At 41.2% G+C, this 19,855-nt stretch overlaps 1 protein-coding gene across 1 annotated transcript in view; it reads left to right on the forward strand.

Moving 5' to 3' along the window:
• Window positions 1-19,855, forward strand: part of LOC310782391 (uncharacterized protein) — a 61,204-nt gene that overhangs the window by 21,946 nt on the left and 19,403 nt on the right. The window contains exons 15-26 of the mRNA XM_083643055.1: window positions 108-416; window positions 1,345-1,662; window positions 5,081-5,389; window positions 5,512-5,808; window positions 6,911-7,246; window positions 7,366-7,470; window positions 7,640-7,724; window positions 7,869-8,011; window positions 15,299-15,325; window positions 15,492-15,803; window positions 17,195-17,479; window positions 17,835-18,143. Coding sequence (XP_083499181.1) covers window positions 108-416; window positions 1,345-1,662; window positions 5,081-5,389; window positions 5,512-5,808; window positions 6,911-7,246; window positions 7,366-7,470; window positions 7,640-7,724; window positions 7,869-8,011; window positions 15,299-15,325; window positions 15,492-15,803; window positions 17,195-17,479; window positions 17,835-18,143 — 2,835 coding nt within the window. The remainder of the gene's footprint in view (window positions 1-107; window positions 417-1,344; window positions 1,663-5,080; window positions 5,390-5,511; window positions 5,809-6,910; window positions 7,247-7,365; window positions 7,471-7,639; window positions 7,725-7,868; window positions 8,012-15,298; window positions 15,326-15,491; window positions 15,804-17,194; window positions 17,480-17,834; window positions 18,144-19,855) is intronic.

Raw genomic sequence — 19,855 nt, forward strand, 5'->3', positions numbered from 1 at the left:
TGAAGATTTTCACATATCAAATTGGAGCAACGATCAGGACAGCAGAGCAGGGGGTTTGGGAATGTTGGGGGCTGGATTTACTGTCATGTCTCAACTGTAATTCCCAGGTAATCTCAAATTGGTCGATGGTTCCAGTCGTTGTAGTGGAAGAGTGGAGTTCTACCATGATGGCCAGTGGGGGACTGTGTGTGGTGATTCCTGGGATCTAGATGACGCGATGGTGGTGTGCAGACAGCTGAACTGTGGGAAGGCTCACAGGATCAGCCAGAGGGGCTTCTATGGCTCCGGCACAGGAAAGATGTGGATTGATGAGATACATTGCAATGGACATGAGTCCTCACTCAGCCAATGCGCACAAAGATCACTTCGAGACAGTACATGCAACATCACCTCAGTTGCTGGTGTTTTATGTTCAGGTAACAGAAAACACAACAGTAACTGAAACATTATGACAAAGGAAAATACCAGCGTGATTTAAAGTTTTTGTTCATTCTTGTTTTTTTATTACGTTATACCCAGTTTCAGCCCTGGATTTATTTAGGTGTGATATCCTCTCTTTCTAAAAAGAGGAAGGTACTTGAGTCTGTCTCATTCTAGCAGGCTGTACTTTTTACTAAATTCACACATTTTAAACCGTTATACATCAGATCCTTGAGCTACTTCTGCTCATACTCACTAAGTCAAAATGTAGGCGATGTGATAGGGTTTGAGATATTAACGTTTATTCAGCACAGGTTTTCAGCTTTATTTTCATACTATTTCATGGCCAATATTTGGGGGTTTCTGCTGTAGAGCGGACATCTCGCCCCTTCCGTCATTGTTTACAGTCCGATGACGTCTCATATTTAGCTATTTATTATTATTATTATTATTATTATTATTAGCCGAAATGTCGTCTGGACCTAAAACACCCACATTTGATCAGCTCCAACTGTATTCTCACATCACTTGGACTGTAAAGAATGAAGTCTTGGCGCAGACATCCACTCTACATCGGAAACCCAGAAATATCAGTTGTCTGTCCCAGAGTATTATTAATCCTCAAACTGATAGAATTATGGTGCCCAGATTGATTGGTACGCAATACTGTAGCTACCAAGAGGGCTTTTGACTGAGCTATGTTTGCAGTCACAGTTTTGTCATCCTGTGCTTTGAAAAACAATTTAAATCTGAAACATGAGGGATATAGCATGAGGGAACATAAGGATGATTTAAGATAGACTTATAATGATGGAAGTAAGCAGGGTAAAAATAAATCCTGGTATTTCCTTTTGATCTGGTTTTTATTCTACCATATAAATATTAAAAATGTATTTATTCATTTGAACTTTCTTGCCCTGACAGATGGTTTGGCGATACGGTTGGTCAACGGCAGTGATAAATGCTCTGGTAGAGTAGAGGCCAAACATGCTGATGAGTGGGGAACAGTGTGTGGTAGAGACTGGACCATGGCTGATGCTGAGGTGGTGTGTAAGATGCTGGATTGTGGACGTGCTGCTGTAAGTGCTCCTGGTAACGCCCAATTTGGTCAAGGCAGTGGGCCAGTATGGGAGGCTAGCAAATCCTGTTTTGTAAACGAGACATCTCTCCAGCAATGCTCAGTGAGAGGTTTCAACAGGACACGTTGTGGCCATGAAGAAGACGCCGGTGTTGTCTGTGGAGGTAAAGCTGGTTGCCTCTTATAATGACGTGTACACAATGTTCATACTTCACACATGCAATTTGACAAGCACATAGGTGATTCTAGGCTTTCCAACCATCACAGTCCAAAGTTTACCCCGACTGGGGAGTTTCCATTTTAAAGTCAAATGCATTAATCTGGTGCACTCTGACAGCAAAATGAAGAGGCTAGTAGATACAGTATAAGAAGAACTACACACATCACATTAATATCCTTTTCACTGCGTACCTCGGTTTTTAAGTCATGGTTCGGTTCATTTTCGGTACAGTAAGGGAAAAAAGTGCAAAATGTAAAATTGTTTACTTATATGAACTTTTGTAAACAACAGCTTATATAGGCTTTTTTTAATGAACACTTTATGTGGCGGTCACTGGTGGTTAAGCTGGGGTTTCAGTCAGTCTCAGTCTGTCAAAATCTATTTTTAGTGTACAGCCAGCAAAACCCAAAATAACTGATACAGGTACCAACCCCTTAAACTACCAGTAGACTACACACAGTAGCAAGCAATAAACACACCACAGTAAAATCCAATGTTTCTCACAGTGTATTAGCCTATGCAGATAGTGAGTGCAAAGCAACAGCAGTTGAATACAGTTCAAGCCAACTCCATAGTGAATTTCTCAGTCTTAGGGCCCTATCGTCACAACGGCGGTAATTTGGCGTTAGCGCCCGCTTTGCGCTGGAATAGCGCCGCGCAAAGCCCTAATTGTGGGCGTGTTAGGCCGCTGCGCTTCACGTAATCTCGGCGCAAACCTCCATGGGCGTGTTTATGCCCATAACAGGATTCACAAGGTGAGATCACTCCCCTTAAAAGCCACAGCGTCACCGCCATCACGTATGTGACAGGCAGCAGCTTCTTTCTTGCTTAGTGCAAGCAGAGTGACAGAGTAAGAGAGAGAGAGAAAAGAGAGAGGAGAGAGAGTCAGAGAGAGAGAGATGGGGGAGAGAACGAGAGAGGGAAGAGAGAATTGGAGGATGAACCAGTTCGGATTCGTAACGAAAATTGATGCTTTTGTAATTAGTAGCCTATTAATTAGTCGGTTCGCTCATATAGGCTATAACATACACATTTAAAAATATTTGTTTCTTTAATAGGGTAGGGATGTGTGAGATTTAAATTCTAGCCTATTTCAATAGCCTATACCAGAATTGTCCACTCGGGTTAAGCTATTGTTGCATGGTGCAATTGCAGGGAGAGAGGGTACTGTATAGCCTACTGGCCGGTGTTGTGTCAAAAAGTGATTTGCTGCCAGAAACTGATTTTGATCCGCGGGACCGCACACTGTAGGCTACAACACTGCCTCAGTGCCTCTACCCACCCTGTGCACCGACGACCGACCCACCCGGCCTGCCTACCCGGCCCAGCTCACACCTTCTCCGGGGAGACCCCCCTCCAGGACACGGCACACTAGCCGAACACTTAAAAGCACCCCTCCCCGCGTTACACACAGACTCCCGCCCCGCCAGACCCTCATTCCCCTGGTAATCCAATCAAGGTGTGTTTTTTTCTGCAGTGTAGGTTAGTTGAAAATCAACATGGCATTCTGAGGAGGGAAGTGTGTCCGCGCACGAGCCTGTGCGTAATGGGCCTATTTTATCCTATTACCCTATATTAGATTTCCTGCACTGCGCCAGAGAATACTGTCTGCGCTCAGGCATACGCCTGGCGTAGAGTTTTTTTTTGCGCTAAGACCAGCTATTTGGTGGCGTTAAAATTGAGAGCACACAAGGCCCCTTTTTCAAACACATTGAGCTGGAACGCCTATTTTGGAACGGGCCACGCCCAAACCTCTCTTTGCGCTCGGAACATACCGACGGTATCTTCCCCAGAGCGCTAAATGACACTTGGGCGAGACGGATGATAGACTAGAGGGCCACTGACACGCCTGGGCCATGCCTACACCTGTGTCTGCGCTTAGACCCCAGCGCAAAACTGGACGGTGGAGGCAGACGATAACTTAAGACGCTGGGAAGATAGCAATAAGAGGCGCGCAAACGGCAGCGCAAACGACGATAGGGCCCTTAGTCTGTGTCATTATGTATGTATCAGTCGAGACTTACTTGGATTCTGAGGCTGCACCATTGAGCTGCCCAATCTTGTCAGAGTGCAGTGTATCCTATAGTATTCCCACAGAGGCTATGTTATGGCTAAGGCTAATAACTGTATCTCATAGGGACTCATAGTGTAGGCTACAGCCATTTTACCTTAACATTATCTTGTTTATCTTGTGTAATATCCTATACTAGTATTCCCATGTTTGGTGATGTGGCCTTCCTTATGCACGAACAATAATAGCGGCACTTAATTAATATGCACAAGCTAACAGCTAGCAAACGCCAGAGGCTAACGCTAGCTATTTACTGTAGCCTACATACTGTATTATCTGTCTATCATACGTCAGTCATCAGACCATTATAATGTCTGACGTCATCAGCTGTTTTTACCAACAGTATATTTTTTGGACTTTGAGCACAAAATAGGGTTATTTGTCAACAAATACAGTGGCAAACAGTGTGGCTAATCAACAGACAAGGGCAGGATTCAGCAACACATGAACTATCTTAAAAATGACAGAATACACTGGAGGGGTTATGAATATACTCGCTAATGGGATATAGAAGCTCCCGTATGACAGACAAGCTTCTCGCTCAACCCAAAGGAGAGTTGCTACTTGCTCCTCAACTGTGCCCCAAAACCGCTCGTGCCAAGCATGGGGCAGACATGCTTTGCTCACGTCATTTTTTGCAAGTCCAAATCAAGTCTCAAGTCTTTGAGCTAGAGTCCAAGTCAAGTCTCAGTTCTATTATGGATGAGCCTTCTATCATCTGCTGCATGCCATGCGGTCTACTTAGAACAGAGGTTCTCAAATGTTTTTCAGCCAAGGACCCCTTACAAGAAAGAAAATATGCCGGGGGACCCCTCATTCTGATTTGTGATTTTGGGTTGAGCTTTCTATTTTCCTGAAAACTTTTTGCGGACCCCCTTGCAAAGTGCCACGGACCCCTGGGGGTCCCCGAACCCCCATTTGAGAACCACTGTTGCTCCTCAGGAGGAGCAGTGAAGGCCACCAGAATAATGGCAGAACAAGAGCCCATAACCGTATAGGCACAAAGGCCAGGTTAGGGATCATAGTCACCTTTCCCCTGGAGCTAACGGAGTGCACGAAGGATGGACAGAGAGTACATGTAAGTTGCTGCTAAAGGGGGCCACAGCATTGAACACCTTTATTTTTACTGCAGCGCTGGACCTGCCGGGGTCATGAGATGGAAATGTCAGGACAGTCACTCAGTCAGTCAGTCACTCAGTCAGTCAGTCAGTCATGGATGTTTAGTGGGGAAAAAGCCCACAGACTGTCCTTTACACGAATAATCCTTGGATTTTTTTTTTGTCATTTCCAGATCCGCTTAGACTGGTTGATGGAAGAGGGGAATGCTCTGGTAGAGTGGAGATCTTCCATGACGACCGTTGGGGAACAGTGTGTGATGATGAGTGGGGGATGAATAATGCTCATGTGGTGTGCAGACAGCTTGGCTGTGGTCGTGCTGTCGCCGCTCATAAGAATGCCCACTTCGGGAGAGGCACTGGTCAAGTATGGCTGGATGATGTAATGTGTAATGGTCAAGAGAACACTCTCACACAATGTAGACATCCCAGGTTTGGACATGAGAACTGTGGCCATGATGAAGATGCTAGTGTCACCTGTTTAGGTAAGAGGCGTGACTTATGTCAAATCCCTCACTGCATTTTTATTCATCGCTAAATTGTTGTTGGATGAAACTGAGTTGGCCATAATGAAAACAACACATTTACAACCAATTATCTGTCTCAGGTACTCCATCGAAGCCCCAAATCACCCTGAGTCCTGGTCCAGAGGTAAAGTGGGGTGACAGGGTTGAAATCAACTGTACGGTGGTAAAGGGACACGTGGGTGGGACGTTCGTCTTGCAAAACAAGGCAGGCACATTCCGAATGGCAAAATACTGGGGAAATAAGGGATCTGCAACCTTCACCATCTCTAAAGTGGACTTCAGCCATAACGGGTCATACTACTGCCAATATGAGGAGACAATAGACAATCAAGACATCAGCTTTCCACGAGGGGATTTGGCTGAGCTCTCTGTCACAGGTCAGCATCTTTTTTTTTAAAGTTGAAAATGTGGTTGCACATGATGGCAGATACGCTGTTAGAAGAGACAGCAGTTATCAGCTTCTGAAACGCCATAAGCTCATGTAGCCGATGAAACACTGAAAGTGGGGTTAGGGGGGTGCTCAGTGTATGGGAAACATTTTAAACACAATATTTTGGATTTGAAACGATGGTGAATAAGTGAGGGTTTCAGAGCTATACCCAGTTTTAAGTCTTTCTGTACACATGTCTGTGCCTGCAGACACACAGAGTGTTTCGAAATTTTGAAAGTTAGTGTATACAAGACCTTCAAATAACAATATAATAATATAATAATAATATAAGTTTTATTATGGGCATGTTTTTGCACCTGTTTTTTTTCTGTTTGTCGGCAGGATATCTCAAAAAGTCATGAATGGATGTGCACAAGACTTAGAAAAGTAGGTCATGGGCCAACTGATTAACTTTCAATGCCCACTTGCAAAAAGGGTGTGTGGAAGTGGGCGTGGCCAACTCCAAAAAGGCACCTAATTATTCTATTCTATTTATATATTATTATATATTATAACAGATATAACAGATATTGTAACACCGCAAAGCTTTGTCGGAAGTATGCACTCTATAGAGTGCCCTCAATTTTTACATGAGATCCAAAACACAGATCTAAATATTTCAGTTTCAATTACCAAATACATTTCCAATCTGTAATTAAATATTTCAGTTTCAATTACCAAATAAATTTCCAATCTGTAATTATTTTGGCCATACAGTATATATTTGGGACATTTTCACTTACACTCTTGAAGAGTTTAATTTGTACATTTGTAGGGAACGCCCTACTAACCCATTGTATCACATGGGCCTGTTTTACTGTATTGTTTTCAAATATTACTAATGTCAACAACACTATTATAGATATAAAATACAGCAAAGGCAATTCAAAACATGCTCTCGCCTACCAAATCAATGTGAGTCTTGAAACGCAGGTGTTAACAGGGGTTTTCCCCACTTTTTGGATTTCAAAACACTTTTATTCTAACACACAGTAGAGTTCCATTATGTCTACTATTTACTCACGTACGTCTGTGTCTGTGTTCCTCAGTGGCTTTGAAGCAGCCCAGCATCTCTCTGACATCTCCACAAGTGGTGGTCTTCAGCCCTGACAAAGTGGAGGTCACCAAGGGCAGCAGTTTCTCCATTAAGTGCTCCATTCATTCCAGATATCCTGGGGGTTTCTTCTATCTGACCATGTCTAACTTGAGCATTACTGAACCCAAGCAGGCATTTGACAACTCCTCTGTCTTCTACTTGGCTTCCTTTGAATTCCCCGCAATGGATTATAAACACCAGGGAGAGTACAGCTGCGTCTATGGTCTCAACTTCTGTACATCGTCCTTCTGTTCTGCTCCCTCCAAGTCGCTCCAAGTCACAGTATTAGGTAAGATCCAGTACTCACCAATGTCCAGGAGATTTAATTATATTTTAAAGTAAATATTCTGTGACTAGCTATTTTCTCTGAATGTTCCTTACTCCTGCATGATCTGACCATCTCAACAGCCTCACACCTGTCATTCATCTCGGGAGCTCTGTGTGGGATACTGCTGCTGCTGCTCCTGCTGCTCATCTCTTACCTGGTGTGGAAAAGAAGAGGACAGAGTGCGCGTGAGTGACACATGTACTACTCTTTACAGATCAGAAAACTGCTGCACTGTCCTCTTTAACATTACCTCTTCATTCAATGTCACATAATGATTTTACCTTTACTTGGTTTTAGCTTAAAGAGCTGAATGACTGCTTTTGTCATTATAGTAATATTATGTCCACTTTGCAGGTGCCATCGTTTGGTTTAATCAAAGAGTTGGAGTGGTAATGAAACCAGAAACAGAAGACAAAGGAGATGGAGCAGTTGACGGAAGGTAGGAAAAAAATGAAAAAGCAGCTGATGATATTTGCCAAGATATTTACATTTTATTTGAGAATTACCTGAAAGACCTGAGAGCGACATTTAGCCTATCACTAAGAGAGTAGAGTATTGTTCATTTTGTTCTTATCCTCCTCAGGGACTACAACATGAGATGCAACAATGACTACAGAAACGTTTTCAGCACTGAAGACAACGTTTATTTTGGTGACTCCGTTGAGAGAAATGCCCCTGAAGACTTGACTGGGCAAATGTGTTACGAGCTTGACCAACTCATTCACTGATGATGACATTACCTTTAGAAATGACTCAAGGACCAAATATGTCATAAAGTGTGATTGCACACATTTTAAGATAGATCATAGGAAGATTAGGGGGCCGGTATAGAAAACAATGTTTGTACATCTAATTTTAAGTGAAACTAATGTTGAGATTAGCGTAGCTACATAGTTCATACACTGATACAGTATGGCATCCAATAGTTGTATGATTTATTTTACTATGTATAATGCCTGTGTAATCAGCAGCATAATTTTCTCTTGTGACAGTTTAGTGAAGGGGTCTGCAATCTTTTTGATATGAAGTGTTATTTTTTAATTTGCTTGTCACTCAGTATGCCCAAGCTTTTTTAACTGAAGGACCTGACATTGACTACCGTACATTAACATGCACACAATATTCTGAATTTGATAAGTGTCATGCAACAGCATATTTTGGTTGGATTTTCCTAATTTGGCCGTTTTCCTAATTCAGCATTTTCTGATTAAGACGTGGTTATGCCGATATTATTCTGGTTTTAGGAGCATTATTTGGACATGTATACAGCACATTCGGAATATGCGTCTCAATCAGGGGTTTTAGCATAGTTTGCAACGCATCTTGCCTGTTTGCGGTCAGCTGATGTGTGCTAGCAGAGACACTATAACTTCATATAAACCATCGTCTCTGGCATGCAAAAGCCCACATTTTTATTTATTTATTATCTTTAAAAGAGAACATGAGGTATTTACAAGACATACATGACTCTCATACCCCATATCCCATACTCCCCACAAAGAACAAAACAAAAAAACAAAACAAAGCGAAGAAAACTACATAAGATAATCCAAGAACAAACAAGACTATTGAGGCTCATTTATACTCTATTTTCATACGAAAATAAATGTGTCCGTTTCAAACGGTGTAATCATCACTGCCCACATACTTTCATGCGTCTTTCACGTTGGTATCATGTTAAGCAATACATCCACCAGTAGAGAGAGAGGGGGCAGTAGAGAGTCAAATGTATGAGTGTATGTGTGGTTTTGCTCCGTTTCATGCGTATCCGTAAGCTTTCAGATGACGGACAGAAAACGCAGGAAATGAACACAGAGTACGGACAGAAGGCTCTGTCAGTCTCCGTCTTTAATGTAGAGTATAATTGGGCCTTTAGACAAACAAACAAAACAAAAACAATGCCCTCAGCTCCTACCATGATTAGCCTACTGACACTGGGTTATAACGTTCTTAAAGGCACACTCTGCCTGTGATTGCCATATTTTGGAGAAGTCTGCGCATCTACCTTTACTCTTATAATAAATGTTGTCAACGTATGGTAACTTGAGAGTTAATTCCACCAGTGAACTACAGCTGGAGGGTTGGATGCTTTGCAATTTAAAGCTATGCATTTCCTAGCAGCCAACAGGACAAAATCTACTGTATGTATTTGCTTTCATACTGTATGTATCCCACCTATCTGACCTACAAGTTCCCAAAAGACATAGGCGAGGTGAAAGGGGAATAGATACATGTAAACAATGTGCTATTATCTTGATTACAGAGTTACAAATTAAACAAAGTGAATCACATGACCAAAACATATGAAAAAATGTGTCTTTTTGTTTTTTACAACGCCAGCAGATAAATGACATCTCGTTCATTTTATTAAGTTTATCTGGAGTAATAGTAAACCCTATGTACCATCTTAAATAAAGCTAATTTATGTCTTAGGTTGTAGGAACATTTATGAACTTTCGTACAAATATACGACCAATCCTCTTGCTGTATTTCAATATGGAGATCTTGTTCCCACTTCTGTCTTACTGTATTTACCATCAAACTTCCAGAGCATTGTAAATCCTTGATATAACTTTTTTTCTTGTTCTTTTCCCTATTATGAAATATAACATACATTTCTGATGGTTTGGGTTCTTGAAGAGAACCCTGCTCGGTATTTTCAAAATTTCATATTTGTAATTTAAAGAGAGAGTGGTGCCAACGTGAGTTCAAAATGCTTGTGAGGTAAAAAAAAAAAAAAAAAATTAATTGGAGTGAATGTAGATGACACAACTCTTATATGACTCTGGCCTAACCTAGCCTACTTTTAATATGAAAGACTTGGACAGGTTTTTGGATATACGCAAAAGCTCCTGAGATGGACCTGATGATGCTGGCAAGAATAGATCATGATCACGCGTCAGTCCTGCTCTGTTTATTCTCCAAAGAAAAACTCAAGACAGGCTCTTGCATGCTAACCTGACGCTGCCAGATCGATGAGTTTGCTTCAAATATCTGTTTCACAAACAACATCCATCTGGATTCGGCCAAGCTACATTGCTGAAGAGGGCGGTCACTTTTTTCAAGCTACTAGGCAGGTGATTGGATGGACCGTCTGTCTGTCACCGTCTGGGCTTGCCAGCGCCAACCAATCAGATCGACTTCCCTTCATGACGTAGCAGCGCCTGATCAGCTAGGACTACAATTGCTAATAGTTAGCATGGAGGTCGCAGATTTTTTGCTGTTTTTGTAAGGTGAATATTGGGTGCAACCATTGACTATTCAATTTGCCAAAAGAAAGAAGAATTACTGCAGATGTCTGACTGAGGATGAAGTGCAGGTAGGCCATTTTGCACGTTAAATGTAACTGATTGGATTAACTGATGTTACGCTAACGATAGCAACATTTGGAGGTTGGGGTGCTACGTCTGATGATTAATGTTAACGTTAACAGCGATTCATTCATAACACATATCGTTGTTCGTTTCTTCAGGGAACTGATGACACGATATGACACCGAGTGGCACGCACCCTGGACGGCTAACGTCATGGAGACGCAACGCTCTCTAGCCTTTATGATCATGGCAACAACCAAATGCTTTGATACAATATAATGATTTAACGCTACTATTTAACTGGTGAATTTTAGCATATGTGTCAGTGGAATGGTAGATATTTACGCATGACTGGAGAATGTTATTTGCTTACTTTTGTAATAATAAACTAAACGGAGAAATGACGGCCGTGTGTGGTGTTGTTGTTACATAATCTGCTGGTCTTGAGGCACGATTGGGTCAAATGATAAGACGATGTAAATGCATAAAGATGTTGTCAGATGAATCTGCGAAAGGGAGCTGCCTGGAGCCCAGAGGACGTCAACAGAGAAGAGGAAAAACACCCTGGTTACACCATGCAGCATGTATTTGGATATAATCTCTAACTTTAAGAATGGTTCCTTGTTGATATACCGTATTCCTAGTATTGGCTCCCATGACGTTTGTTTACCCCCTATCTAAAGTACAAGTGCAAAATCTTAAACTACCGGTATGTTCTATCGATAAACCAATTTCTCGAATAACAGCTCCAAAATATCAGACATATAGGACTACTATATGCTAGAGCTATATTCACACTTCACAGTATAATTTATGCAAGCGGGGGAAAATATCAGATAAACTGATTGTTGTATTGTATCCTGAGATCTTTAATCTCGCCTGTATAACATAATATGTCACTCGGACACCAACGTGAGTTAACGTGGTTTATTAAACAGCAGCCAACATTCCAATCATAGCAGAATACACTTCAGCTAGCAGTAAAGGGACAATACATCACACTGATCTTTGCAGTTCTGTGTTGATTAGCTAATAATTCAGTGGCATTTTGATTAACGTTATGATTTATTTCGATTTGGAACAAAAATGATGGTTTAACAGATTGCATGTTTACTGGGCTGTGGTGAGAGTGAGAAGGGCTTTGTGTTTGTGTGACTTGCGTGAATGGCTAGCCGTTAGCCATTACAGCCTTACAGCTAATAAGTTATCCCAGCCTAGCGATCTCCCCAAATTCTACAACAATGTCTTGTTTACTAACGTTCATAGTTGATAACATTACAGCAATACAGTTACGGTTTCGTACTCACTGTAAGATCAAGTGTTTAACGTTTATGTTAGCTTATTGTTTTGAATAGAATGTTTGACTAGCACACTGGAGCTAGCCTCGGTAGCCGCCGCCATGTTGAATAGTGAAAGAACTACAAACGCAGAGGCGCCTCTCGGTGGCGTCACACCCGGTCTCGCCTAAAGCCCGCCCCTAGCTCACGCTGATTGGTGCGCCTGTGTGGCGGCCGGTTTGAATGCATCTCTGAGGCCAGGGCCAGACTGAGGTGGATTGTGAATTTGTGGAACAATGCCGCCCCCGTCTGGTGGAGTCAGGCTACTTGCATGCACCATTAAAGCTATTGTGGTAACAATATTCCTGGAATGCGAGTTTTAACGAGCCAGTTAGGTTTCTTTGCATTCTTAGACATTACCGTTTGCAATTATTTTGCATGTTACATACAATTGGCCAAGTTAGTAGTTAGTTTATGGGCTAGAAACTCTGCCAGATGACAGGCACTAGGCGTCATTTTCTCCTTCATTTGGAATAGAAAATTATCCTGAAATGAAGATTTGATTGACAGCTGCCATGTTGTGATATGATTATGGTTGAAATGGGGTAGAAGTTTGATAGTACTAGGTGACGTCAGCAAACTGTAGATTACTGTTATTAATGAAATCTTGAAAAATGAACTTTTGATGTGAAAAAGTGTGAAAAACGAAATAAATTAATTAAATAATTTTTTTGGCATACATTAGGTGCACTGAATGAATACCCAGGTATTTGAACAAAAAGAAAAGAAAAGAAAAGTCATTTTTGGGTTCAGCTCGACTTTAAGCCAAGTTTATGATCCCATGCAGTTTGGTAGCTGACATAATTGTTCAACAACACACTATCTAGTCAGTCTGATGGACTCTGCATACAAGGCCGGTGATGTTCCGGGCTCTATGATGCTGTAGACCACATGATGGCAGTGCAGTGCCTCCTTGATCTGGGAGTGAGATTGGGTTTAATCCCATGGATCTGCAGTGCGATCAGAAAGTGTGGTACCAGGGACATCTTTCTGATTGGGAATATCCCATGTGTGGAGTGTCACAAGGCACCATACTTGGGCCAGTAATGAGGTTCAGATTCCCACGCTGCAGGCTAAACAGATTTAAAAATTATTTTATTCCGATTTCAGTGAAACTTTTAAATAGAGCCAGATAAAGGGCTGTACAATTATCGAATATCGATATCTAGACATGAAACTGAACAGCGCAATTATCGATATACATCGATATCAAGTAATGTGACTAGACTATGAAAGCATCGCAGTGGGGTGAGATACAGGAGCTCCTAAACTTGCCGAGTTGCCCGACTTATTCCGTTGTGTGTCTAATGTGTCTTGATGGTATTTTTTGATCGGGCTTCCCTGACTGTGGCTTAGCCAGGCATTTCATTGTGCAGATACCCTTTTTTTTAATGTACAGATATAATTTTGACTTGTTATTTGTACTTACAGTATTGCACTTGTCGTCTGTTTTATTAACCCATTGATACCTGATGCAGCATTTGCATGTATATCCCTCATTTGTGTGTGTATCCCTTTAAGATGGCGAACTGCGTGACGCCGTTCAAGGTCTTAAAGGGATACACACACAAACCATCAGGTATCAATGGGTTAACAGTGCCCTCTCCAGGACAGAACAGACCACTGGAATTATGTGGATGAGATAACTCTGGCCCAGACATGGATGCTCTATCCCAAAGAAATGCGAGGCTTTACATGTCACCCACATGAACCATCCACCCGCCCTGCCGAGTCTCTCCATTGACCAGAACATCCTGGAAGTCTGTGACACAGTTAAAGTCCTGGGGGTCACCATCCAGAGAAATTTACGAAAGGGACAGCCAGGTGCACCACATGTTGACCTCAGCCAACAGGAAGCTTTGGTGTGCGAGACTCAGAACTTGTTTCCATCTACACAGGCTACATGCACCCGGTGCTGGAATATGCAGCCCCCTTCTGGCACAGTTCCCTGACTACAGACCAGGCAAAAAGGCTGGAAAGCCCACATAAACGGGCTTGTAAAATAATTGTTGGCTAGAAGTATTCAGGGTATCTAGAGGCTCTCTGCACTCTGATTGTGCACTCTATCAGAGAGACACACTCAACTGTGTCTTGGCTTTGCCAGAAAGCTGCTAAAGTCCAACTTTAGAGCATGGCTACCCCCCCATCCCCAGGGAGGTCACAGGTCGCCAGACAAGGAACTCTACATTATGTGCAGACTAATAAATGACTAGAGAATTGCACATTTTATTATTTTAGTGTATTATTTGATTTTATTGTTACAGCAAAATAATTCAGTGTTGCTAATGACAATGGGTTTCATCAACCTGTAAAATTGCTGAAATAAACAACTTTCAAATTTTTTGCATAGTGTAGTCTTTTCTGTTCTGCTTTTCATCCCGGTCACAGGATTTGTGCAGTGTAGAGTTTTGGACCTCTGTTGCAGGATTTCCTCCACACTGAGGACACAATATGGTCTTCATTTCGGCTATAAAGACCAAAGAAATGCATTTTCTTCTTTATCTGTCAATAGGTGAGTTTTCATTTTCTAATGTTCATTCAAAATATGAAATTCTCCAGCTAAAAGATATAACCAATACAGTATATTCAAAATAGCTTAGTTTCCCCCCAAAATTCCACAAGAGTGCAGAATTTATACATAAAATATTCTCATGTTTCTTTACTTCTTTTGTTTGTTTTGATGTTAACTGTTTTTAATGATGCTCCTTCAACGATTAGTAGCCTATACCCATTTCTGGCCTATCTTGACTAGGTCAGGGGCGACGGGTGAGTCGCGGACCCTTTGCATGGGGTCCAACGCACGGCATCTCTTAGAAGCACATTGTTACGTTATGTTATGTTATAACATAACGTTAAGTTATGTTATGTTACGTTGTTATTGTTATATATATATATATATATATACACACATACTGTATATATATATATATACTGTATATATATATATATATATATATATATATATATGCAAACTCTTCTTCCTTTTCCTTTTTTCTCTGTGTTTGAGCCTGTTTTTGTTTTCTTTCTTCGTGTTAATTCGTGTTAAAATGTTAAATAAAAAACATATAAAAAAACGATTAGCAGCCTATGACAAACGTTATTTCAAACTAAACTGCTCAAACAAGAACAACACGATATGCATATCATAACTTTTCACATAAAAAAAAATCATTCAATTTTAGCCTAAATAAAATATCAGATGTTCCAAATTCCACAGGGTAAGCTGCAATGATAGTCACAGTGGACATGTACGTCGGCTGCTGTGTAGTGTTACAGTGTTGAAAGACAATACTGTTTAAATGACTCATGACCAAATCTGAGTTTGTTGTCCATTTATTATGGCTCTCTGACTTCTGCTTTAGGTCTACTGAATCTACCACTGTTTACAGGTCAGTAAATTCCCTTAACTTTCTACAGCTAAAACCTATATGCATAAATCATCACCCGACTTGTGAAAGCCCAGGCTTGAAGACAAGTACTGAGTTCATGGTGACATATACAATACAGCTATTATTGCTATTTTTCATTTTGATACATTTGATACATTTTGAACAGATTGTTATCAAATTCAACTGGTCGGGCCTACGCGGTGCTCCGGTAGAGTGGAGGTCTTGCACAGAGGCAGCTGGGGATCGGTGTGCGATGATTTGTGGGGCATTGAGAATGCCAAAGTTGTATGTAGAGAGGTCAATTGTGGGACAGCTATCGAGGCCAAAGGAGGGGCTTACTTTGGAGACGGACAGGGACAAATCTGGCTGGATGATGTTCAGTGTACTGGCAACGAGACTACGCTCATCGAGTGCCGACATAAAGAATTCGGAAACAATGACTGCAGCCATGGTGAAGATGCCGGTGTCGTCTGTTCAGGTAAGACATAAGTTTAGACTGTGGGTTTGTTCACTCATCTTATGTCAGTACTTGACACACCCAGACTCTTGCTCGTCCTGTCACGAGATTTGCATTACTCATAGGATACTGCTCACTCGACAGAAATGCCTCCTGAGGCCAATCAGAGGGAAAAACTGACACAAATAAAAGGACAGGACTAAGAGATGGTAAAGAAAAATGTGGGTGGTTTTGGGGTAGGACCCAGAGCCGTATAATAGAAGAGTTCCGACATCTCCATTCACTCCAATGGACCAGTTTTTTTCCAGGAAGTAGAAAGTGGAACTCTTGAGTAAAAACAGAAGCACTGTCGAGTTGCAGCAAAATAGACAGTTTGTGTTGTACTTTGAAAGGGTTTTTCATCCATTGAATCAAATTGTACATTATAAGCTTTATTTTAGCATGCAAAAGTAGCTCATTGGCTAATGAGTCTCGCATTTTGGTCCTCCGCTGACACCACTCTCTCTCTAGAGGACACTAGTAGGACCATTTTCCACATTGAAAAAGATTAGCTGTGTTGTTGAGGTACTCTCAAAGTTTGCCTAAGTGCAACAAGGCTGGATGGCCACACCACTGTGCTGTGGGCTTCAAGGTATTTGTGCTTGTATAAGTCTGGACAGACATGGATTTAGACTGCTCACTACTTGGCGGAGGCATACAACCACAATGCGGTATTTCTAGTTTTAATATGAATCAAAGCACACATTTAAATAAAGATACAATCATTTCCTAATCAAATTATGTGTTTGTATGCAAATAACCACGAGAGATGACAAGAACAAAGTCAAAAATAACCTTTAGAATTTGATGGTTTACACTCTTTTTTGCGATGGCGGGGTCATTCTGCGGTTATTTTGGTGAATGTAACGCAAAAATAGTGTAATAAGTAACAAGTTAGTCTACACAAATAGAAGTAACTAGTAATATGTAGTATATTACTTTTCTTTTATTAACTTGCCCAACGCTGTTTATGTCCGTCTGTCTGTCTGTCTCTGGACAGATTTTGTTAGCATGATAGCATCAAAACCGTGCAAGATGCAGTCACAAAACATTACAGGTGTGTAGTTGACATCAAAATGAAGGCCGAGTTCAAAAATGCATCTGATCCGAGCAAGCGGGCTGTACCCCCCTACATTAGCCCCCACTTTACACCCCTGGCCCACATTCGTTTTAAGTCGCAGGTGTCGCGGCTGGTGTGATGGAGCTTTAAGTGTGAAGTGTTCCTTGCTATGTAACTTAAGCCTATGTAAACACTTAAAAAAACACAAAATCTTAAAAGGTCAAAAGCAATCCTGCACATTCTATTGAATTCTGATTGTCAATTCTTGCATTATTGTTGAGTTTGTTTCATTGTCTCTAAATGTTGTTTGCAGAGCATGTCAGGCTGGTCAATGGGACTACTCGGTGCTCCGGTAGAGTGGAAGTCTACCATGATGGCCACTGGAGAAGAGTGTGTAATAGTGATTGGGGCAAGGCAGCGGAAGTGTTGTGTGGAGAAACGAGTTGTGCTGGCATTCAGCCTGTATCTCCATCCTTTGATGAGGGAAGTCAGATGATTGGAGTCAAAACGAGATGTTTAGGAAATGAGAGCTCTATCGCACTGTGCAGCATTCAAGAAGTCAATGGAAGCTGTGTGGATGCTCCTGTTGTCTGCAAAAGTATGTCACCCTTGTGTAAAAAAATAATTTGTTTATTGTTTTCATTAAAAATATTTTTTAATTGAACTTTTAGGAAATTGATCTCATCACAGTTTGCAATTACGGTAAATTCAATACGTCTGTCCAAATTTATGTGATTACCGGTACATGGTCTGTTTTTTTTAACTGAGTAACATGAGATAGAGAATCAGACTGAACAAAACTGTATTTTAATGCAAAATTAGTTTAAAATGGGAATTTGAGTCATCCAGAAATGTTTTCACTGATGGTGGAATACAAATTCAAGTCTTTTCTCTTTTTCAAGATCTTTTTTGATATGTTGTTACTAACCGTTATTGACTTTTTAACCTGGCAGACTATAAAGCAGTTAGGCTGGTCAACGGACCTAATCGATGCTCTGGTAGAGTGGAGGTCCAGCAGAGAAAGAGATGGGGATCGGTGTGTGATAATTACTGGAGCCTTGAGGACGCTGATGTGGTGTGTAGAGAGCTTGATTGTGGGGCAGCTCTCGAGGCCAAAAGCAGGGCCCATTTTGGACGCGGACAGGGAGACATCTGGATGTCTCATGTTCAGTGTACTGGCAATGAGACTTCACTCATCGAGTGCCCACATAGAAGGAATTCAAACTGCGACCATAATCAAGATGCCGGTGTCGTCTGTATAGGTAAGACATTAAGATTGGACTGTCGGTTTATTCACACATCTCGATTATGTCAGTATTTGACCCACTAGAGAGATGCCATTCATTTTTTATCATTTTAATCATTACCCATAGGATACCGCTCAGTTTGAGATAGGACACACCTACTTTTATTTCACATATTGTCAGGATCAGTGGATCTGACCCAGATTCATCTGATTCAGAGGCCTAAGGATTGAGCTCAGATGCCTGATGAGGCCAATCAGAGAGAAAAACTATGACGAAAATAAAAGGAAAAGATGAAGTTTATTTTAAATTTAAATTTTAAGTCATACAGACAACAAGTGCACAGAATCCAAAAGCCAAACTGTGGAATTAACTAACATTTAATAATTGAAAATAACTAAAGTGATATTATTGATTACGCTTCAACTTAACTTCAACATATCGCAGCTGTCACAAATATCATGATTTCCTCTTATGTAAAATATGCCCATGTCAGCACTGTGAGCAAAGAAATTCTGAGTAAAAAATTGTTGAGCAAGATATAAAAGACATAATGTTCATGCAGGGCGGAGGCTTCTTCCTCTTTTTCATTATGAACTGTTTGAGTTGCTTTTTCACTTTTGAGACTTCTGCTTTTATTTTTTATGTTTCTAAATTGTTGAAGAGAAGCCAAGTATGCAAGTTTTCTCTTCTTATTTTCTATTAGTGTACAAACCCAGAGAAGAGTATTTAGGTTCATATACTAAATGTACTTTAATCCTTCTATTATGCTAATGATTTAGTCATAGTCCATAAAAGAGGACTGGTTCCCTATAAAATATTATAAATTGGGCCTCACACTGATTCACATCACAGGACTTTAGGCTTCTTTGAATATATGACCCTCAAAATGGATCACTCTAATTGAATTGCATGTCAGAACCATTCTGTTGTGTAATCTGAATTAGTCTAAAAACATGGCTGACCAATTTGGGACTGATCAGTTTGGGGCCTGCTCTGTTTGTTCTGGCCTGCCAAGGATTTGACCACAAGGCGTCCTTGGGATATCGCGTTAACGAGCGTTCATGAGGTCACAGTGACCTTGAACTTTGACTTTTGACCACCAAAATTCAGAGTTCTGATCTGGGACCTGCCTGAACCATCTCTGGTGCTCCTCTATCAGACAGTCTCCGTATCAAACCCATCCCATATTAGATAAACAACTGTGATTGGCCCGACTGTTTTCAGGTCGAGTGGGAATCTGTCTGAACGGGAGGGGGGCCAGTCTGCCAGAGCACATAAAACATTTTTGTGTGTTTGCTTGACTGTTTGATGTGTTACTTGAGTTAAGACGGTCACAGACTGTACAGTGGATGGCAGTGTAGACAACGCTTCTCCAAAGATCACACAGGCAGATGGAGCGAGATTAAAAAAGGTCTTGACTCATGTCCAAAAATGTCTGAGGAATGATCATTTTAACTGTAAGAAAAGGGGGGGCCTTACATAAGCGTTTGCTTCTGCCCCTAACCTTTGGTTGTGACCTAAGTGTATATGCTTGGTGGTGGTGACCAATAATTCTTTTTCCATTCATTCATTCATGCTGGTACAGTACTTGGCCTGTTATGAGGAAGGCATGGCTGCTCTTAAAATGTTACTAACAGACCATGTGACAAGCTGCTAGAACCTCACATGCAACAACCATCTAGAGGGTGCTAGAACCTCACATGCAACACCTCATCTAGAAGGCGCTA

The sequence above is a fragment of the Poromitra crassiceps genome, assembly GCF_964638095.1.
Source record: "Poromitra crassiceps genome assembly, chromosome: 9".
Taxonomy (NCBI): Eukaryota; Metazoa; Chordata; class Actinopteri; order Beryciformes; family Melamphaidae; genus Poromitra; species Poromitra crassiceps.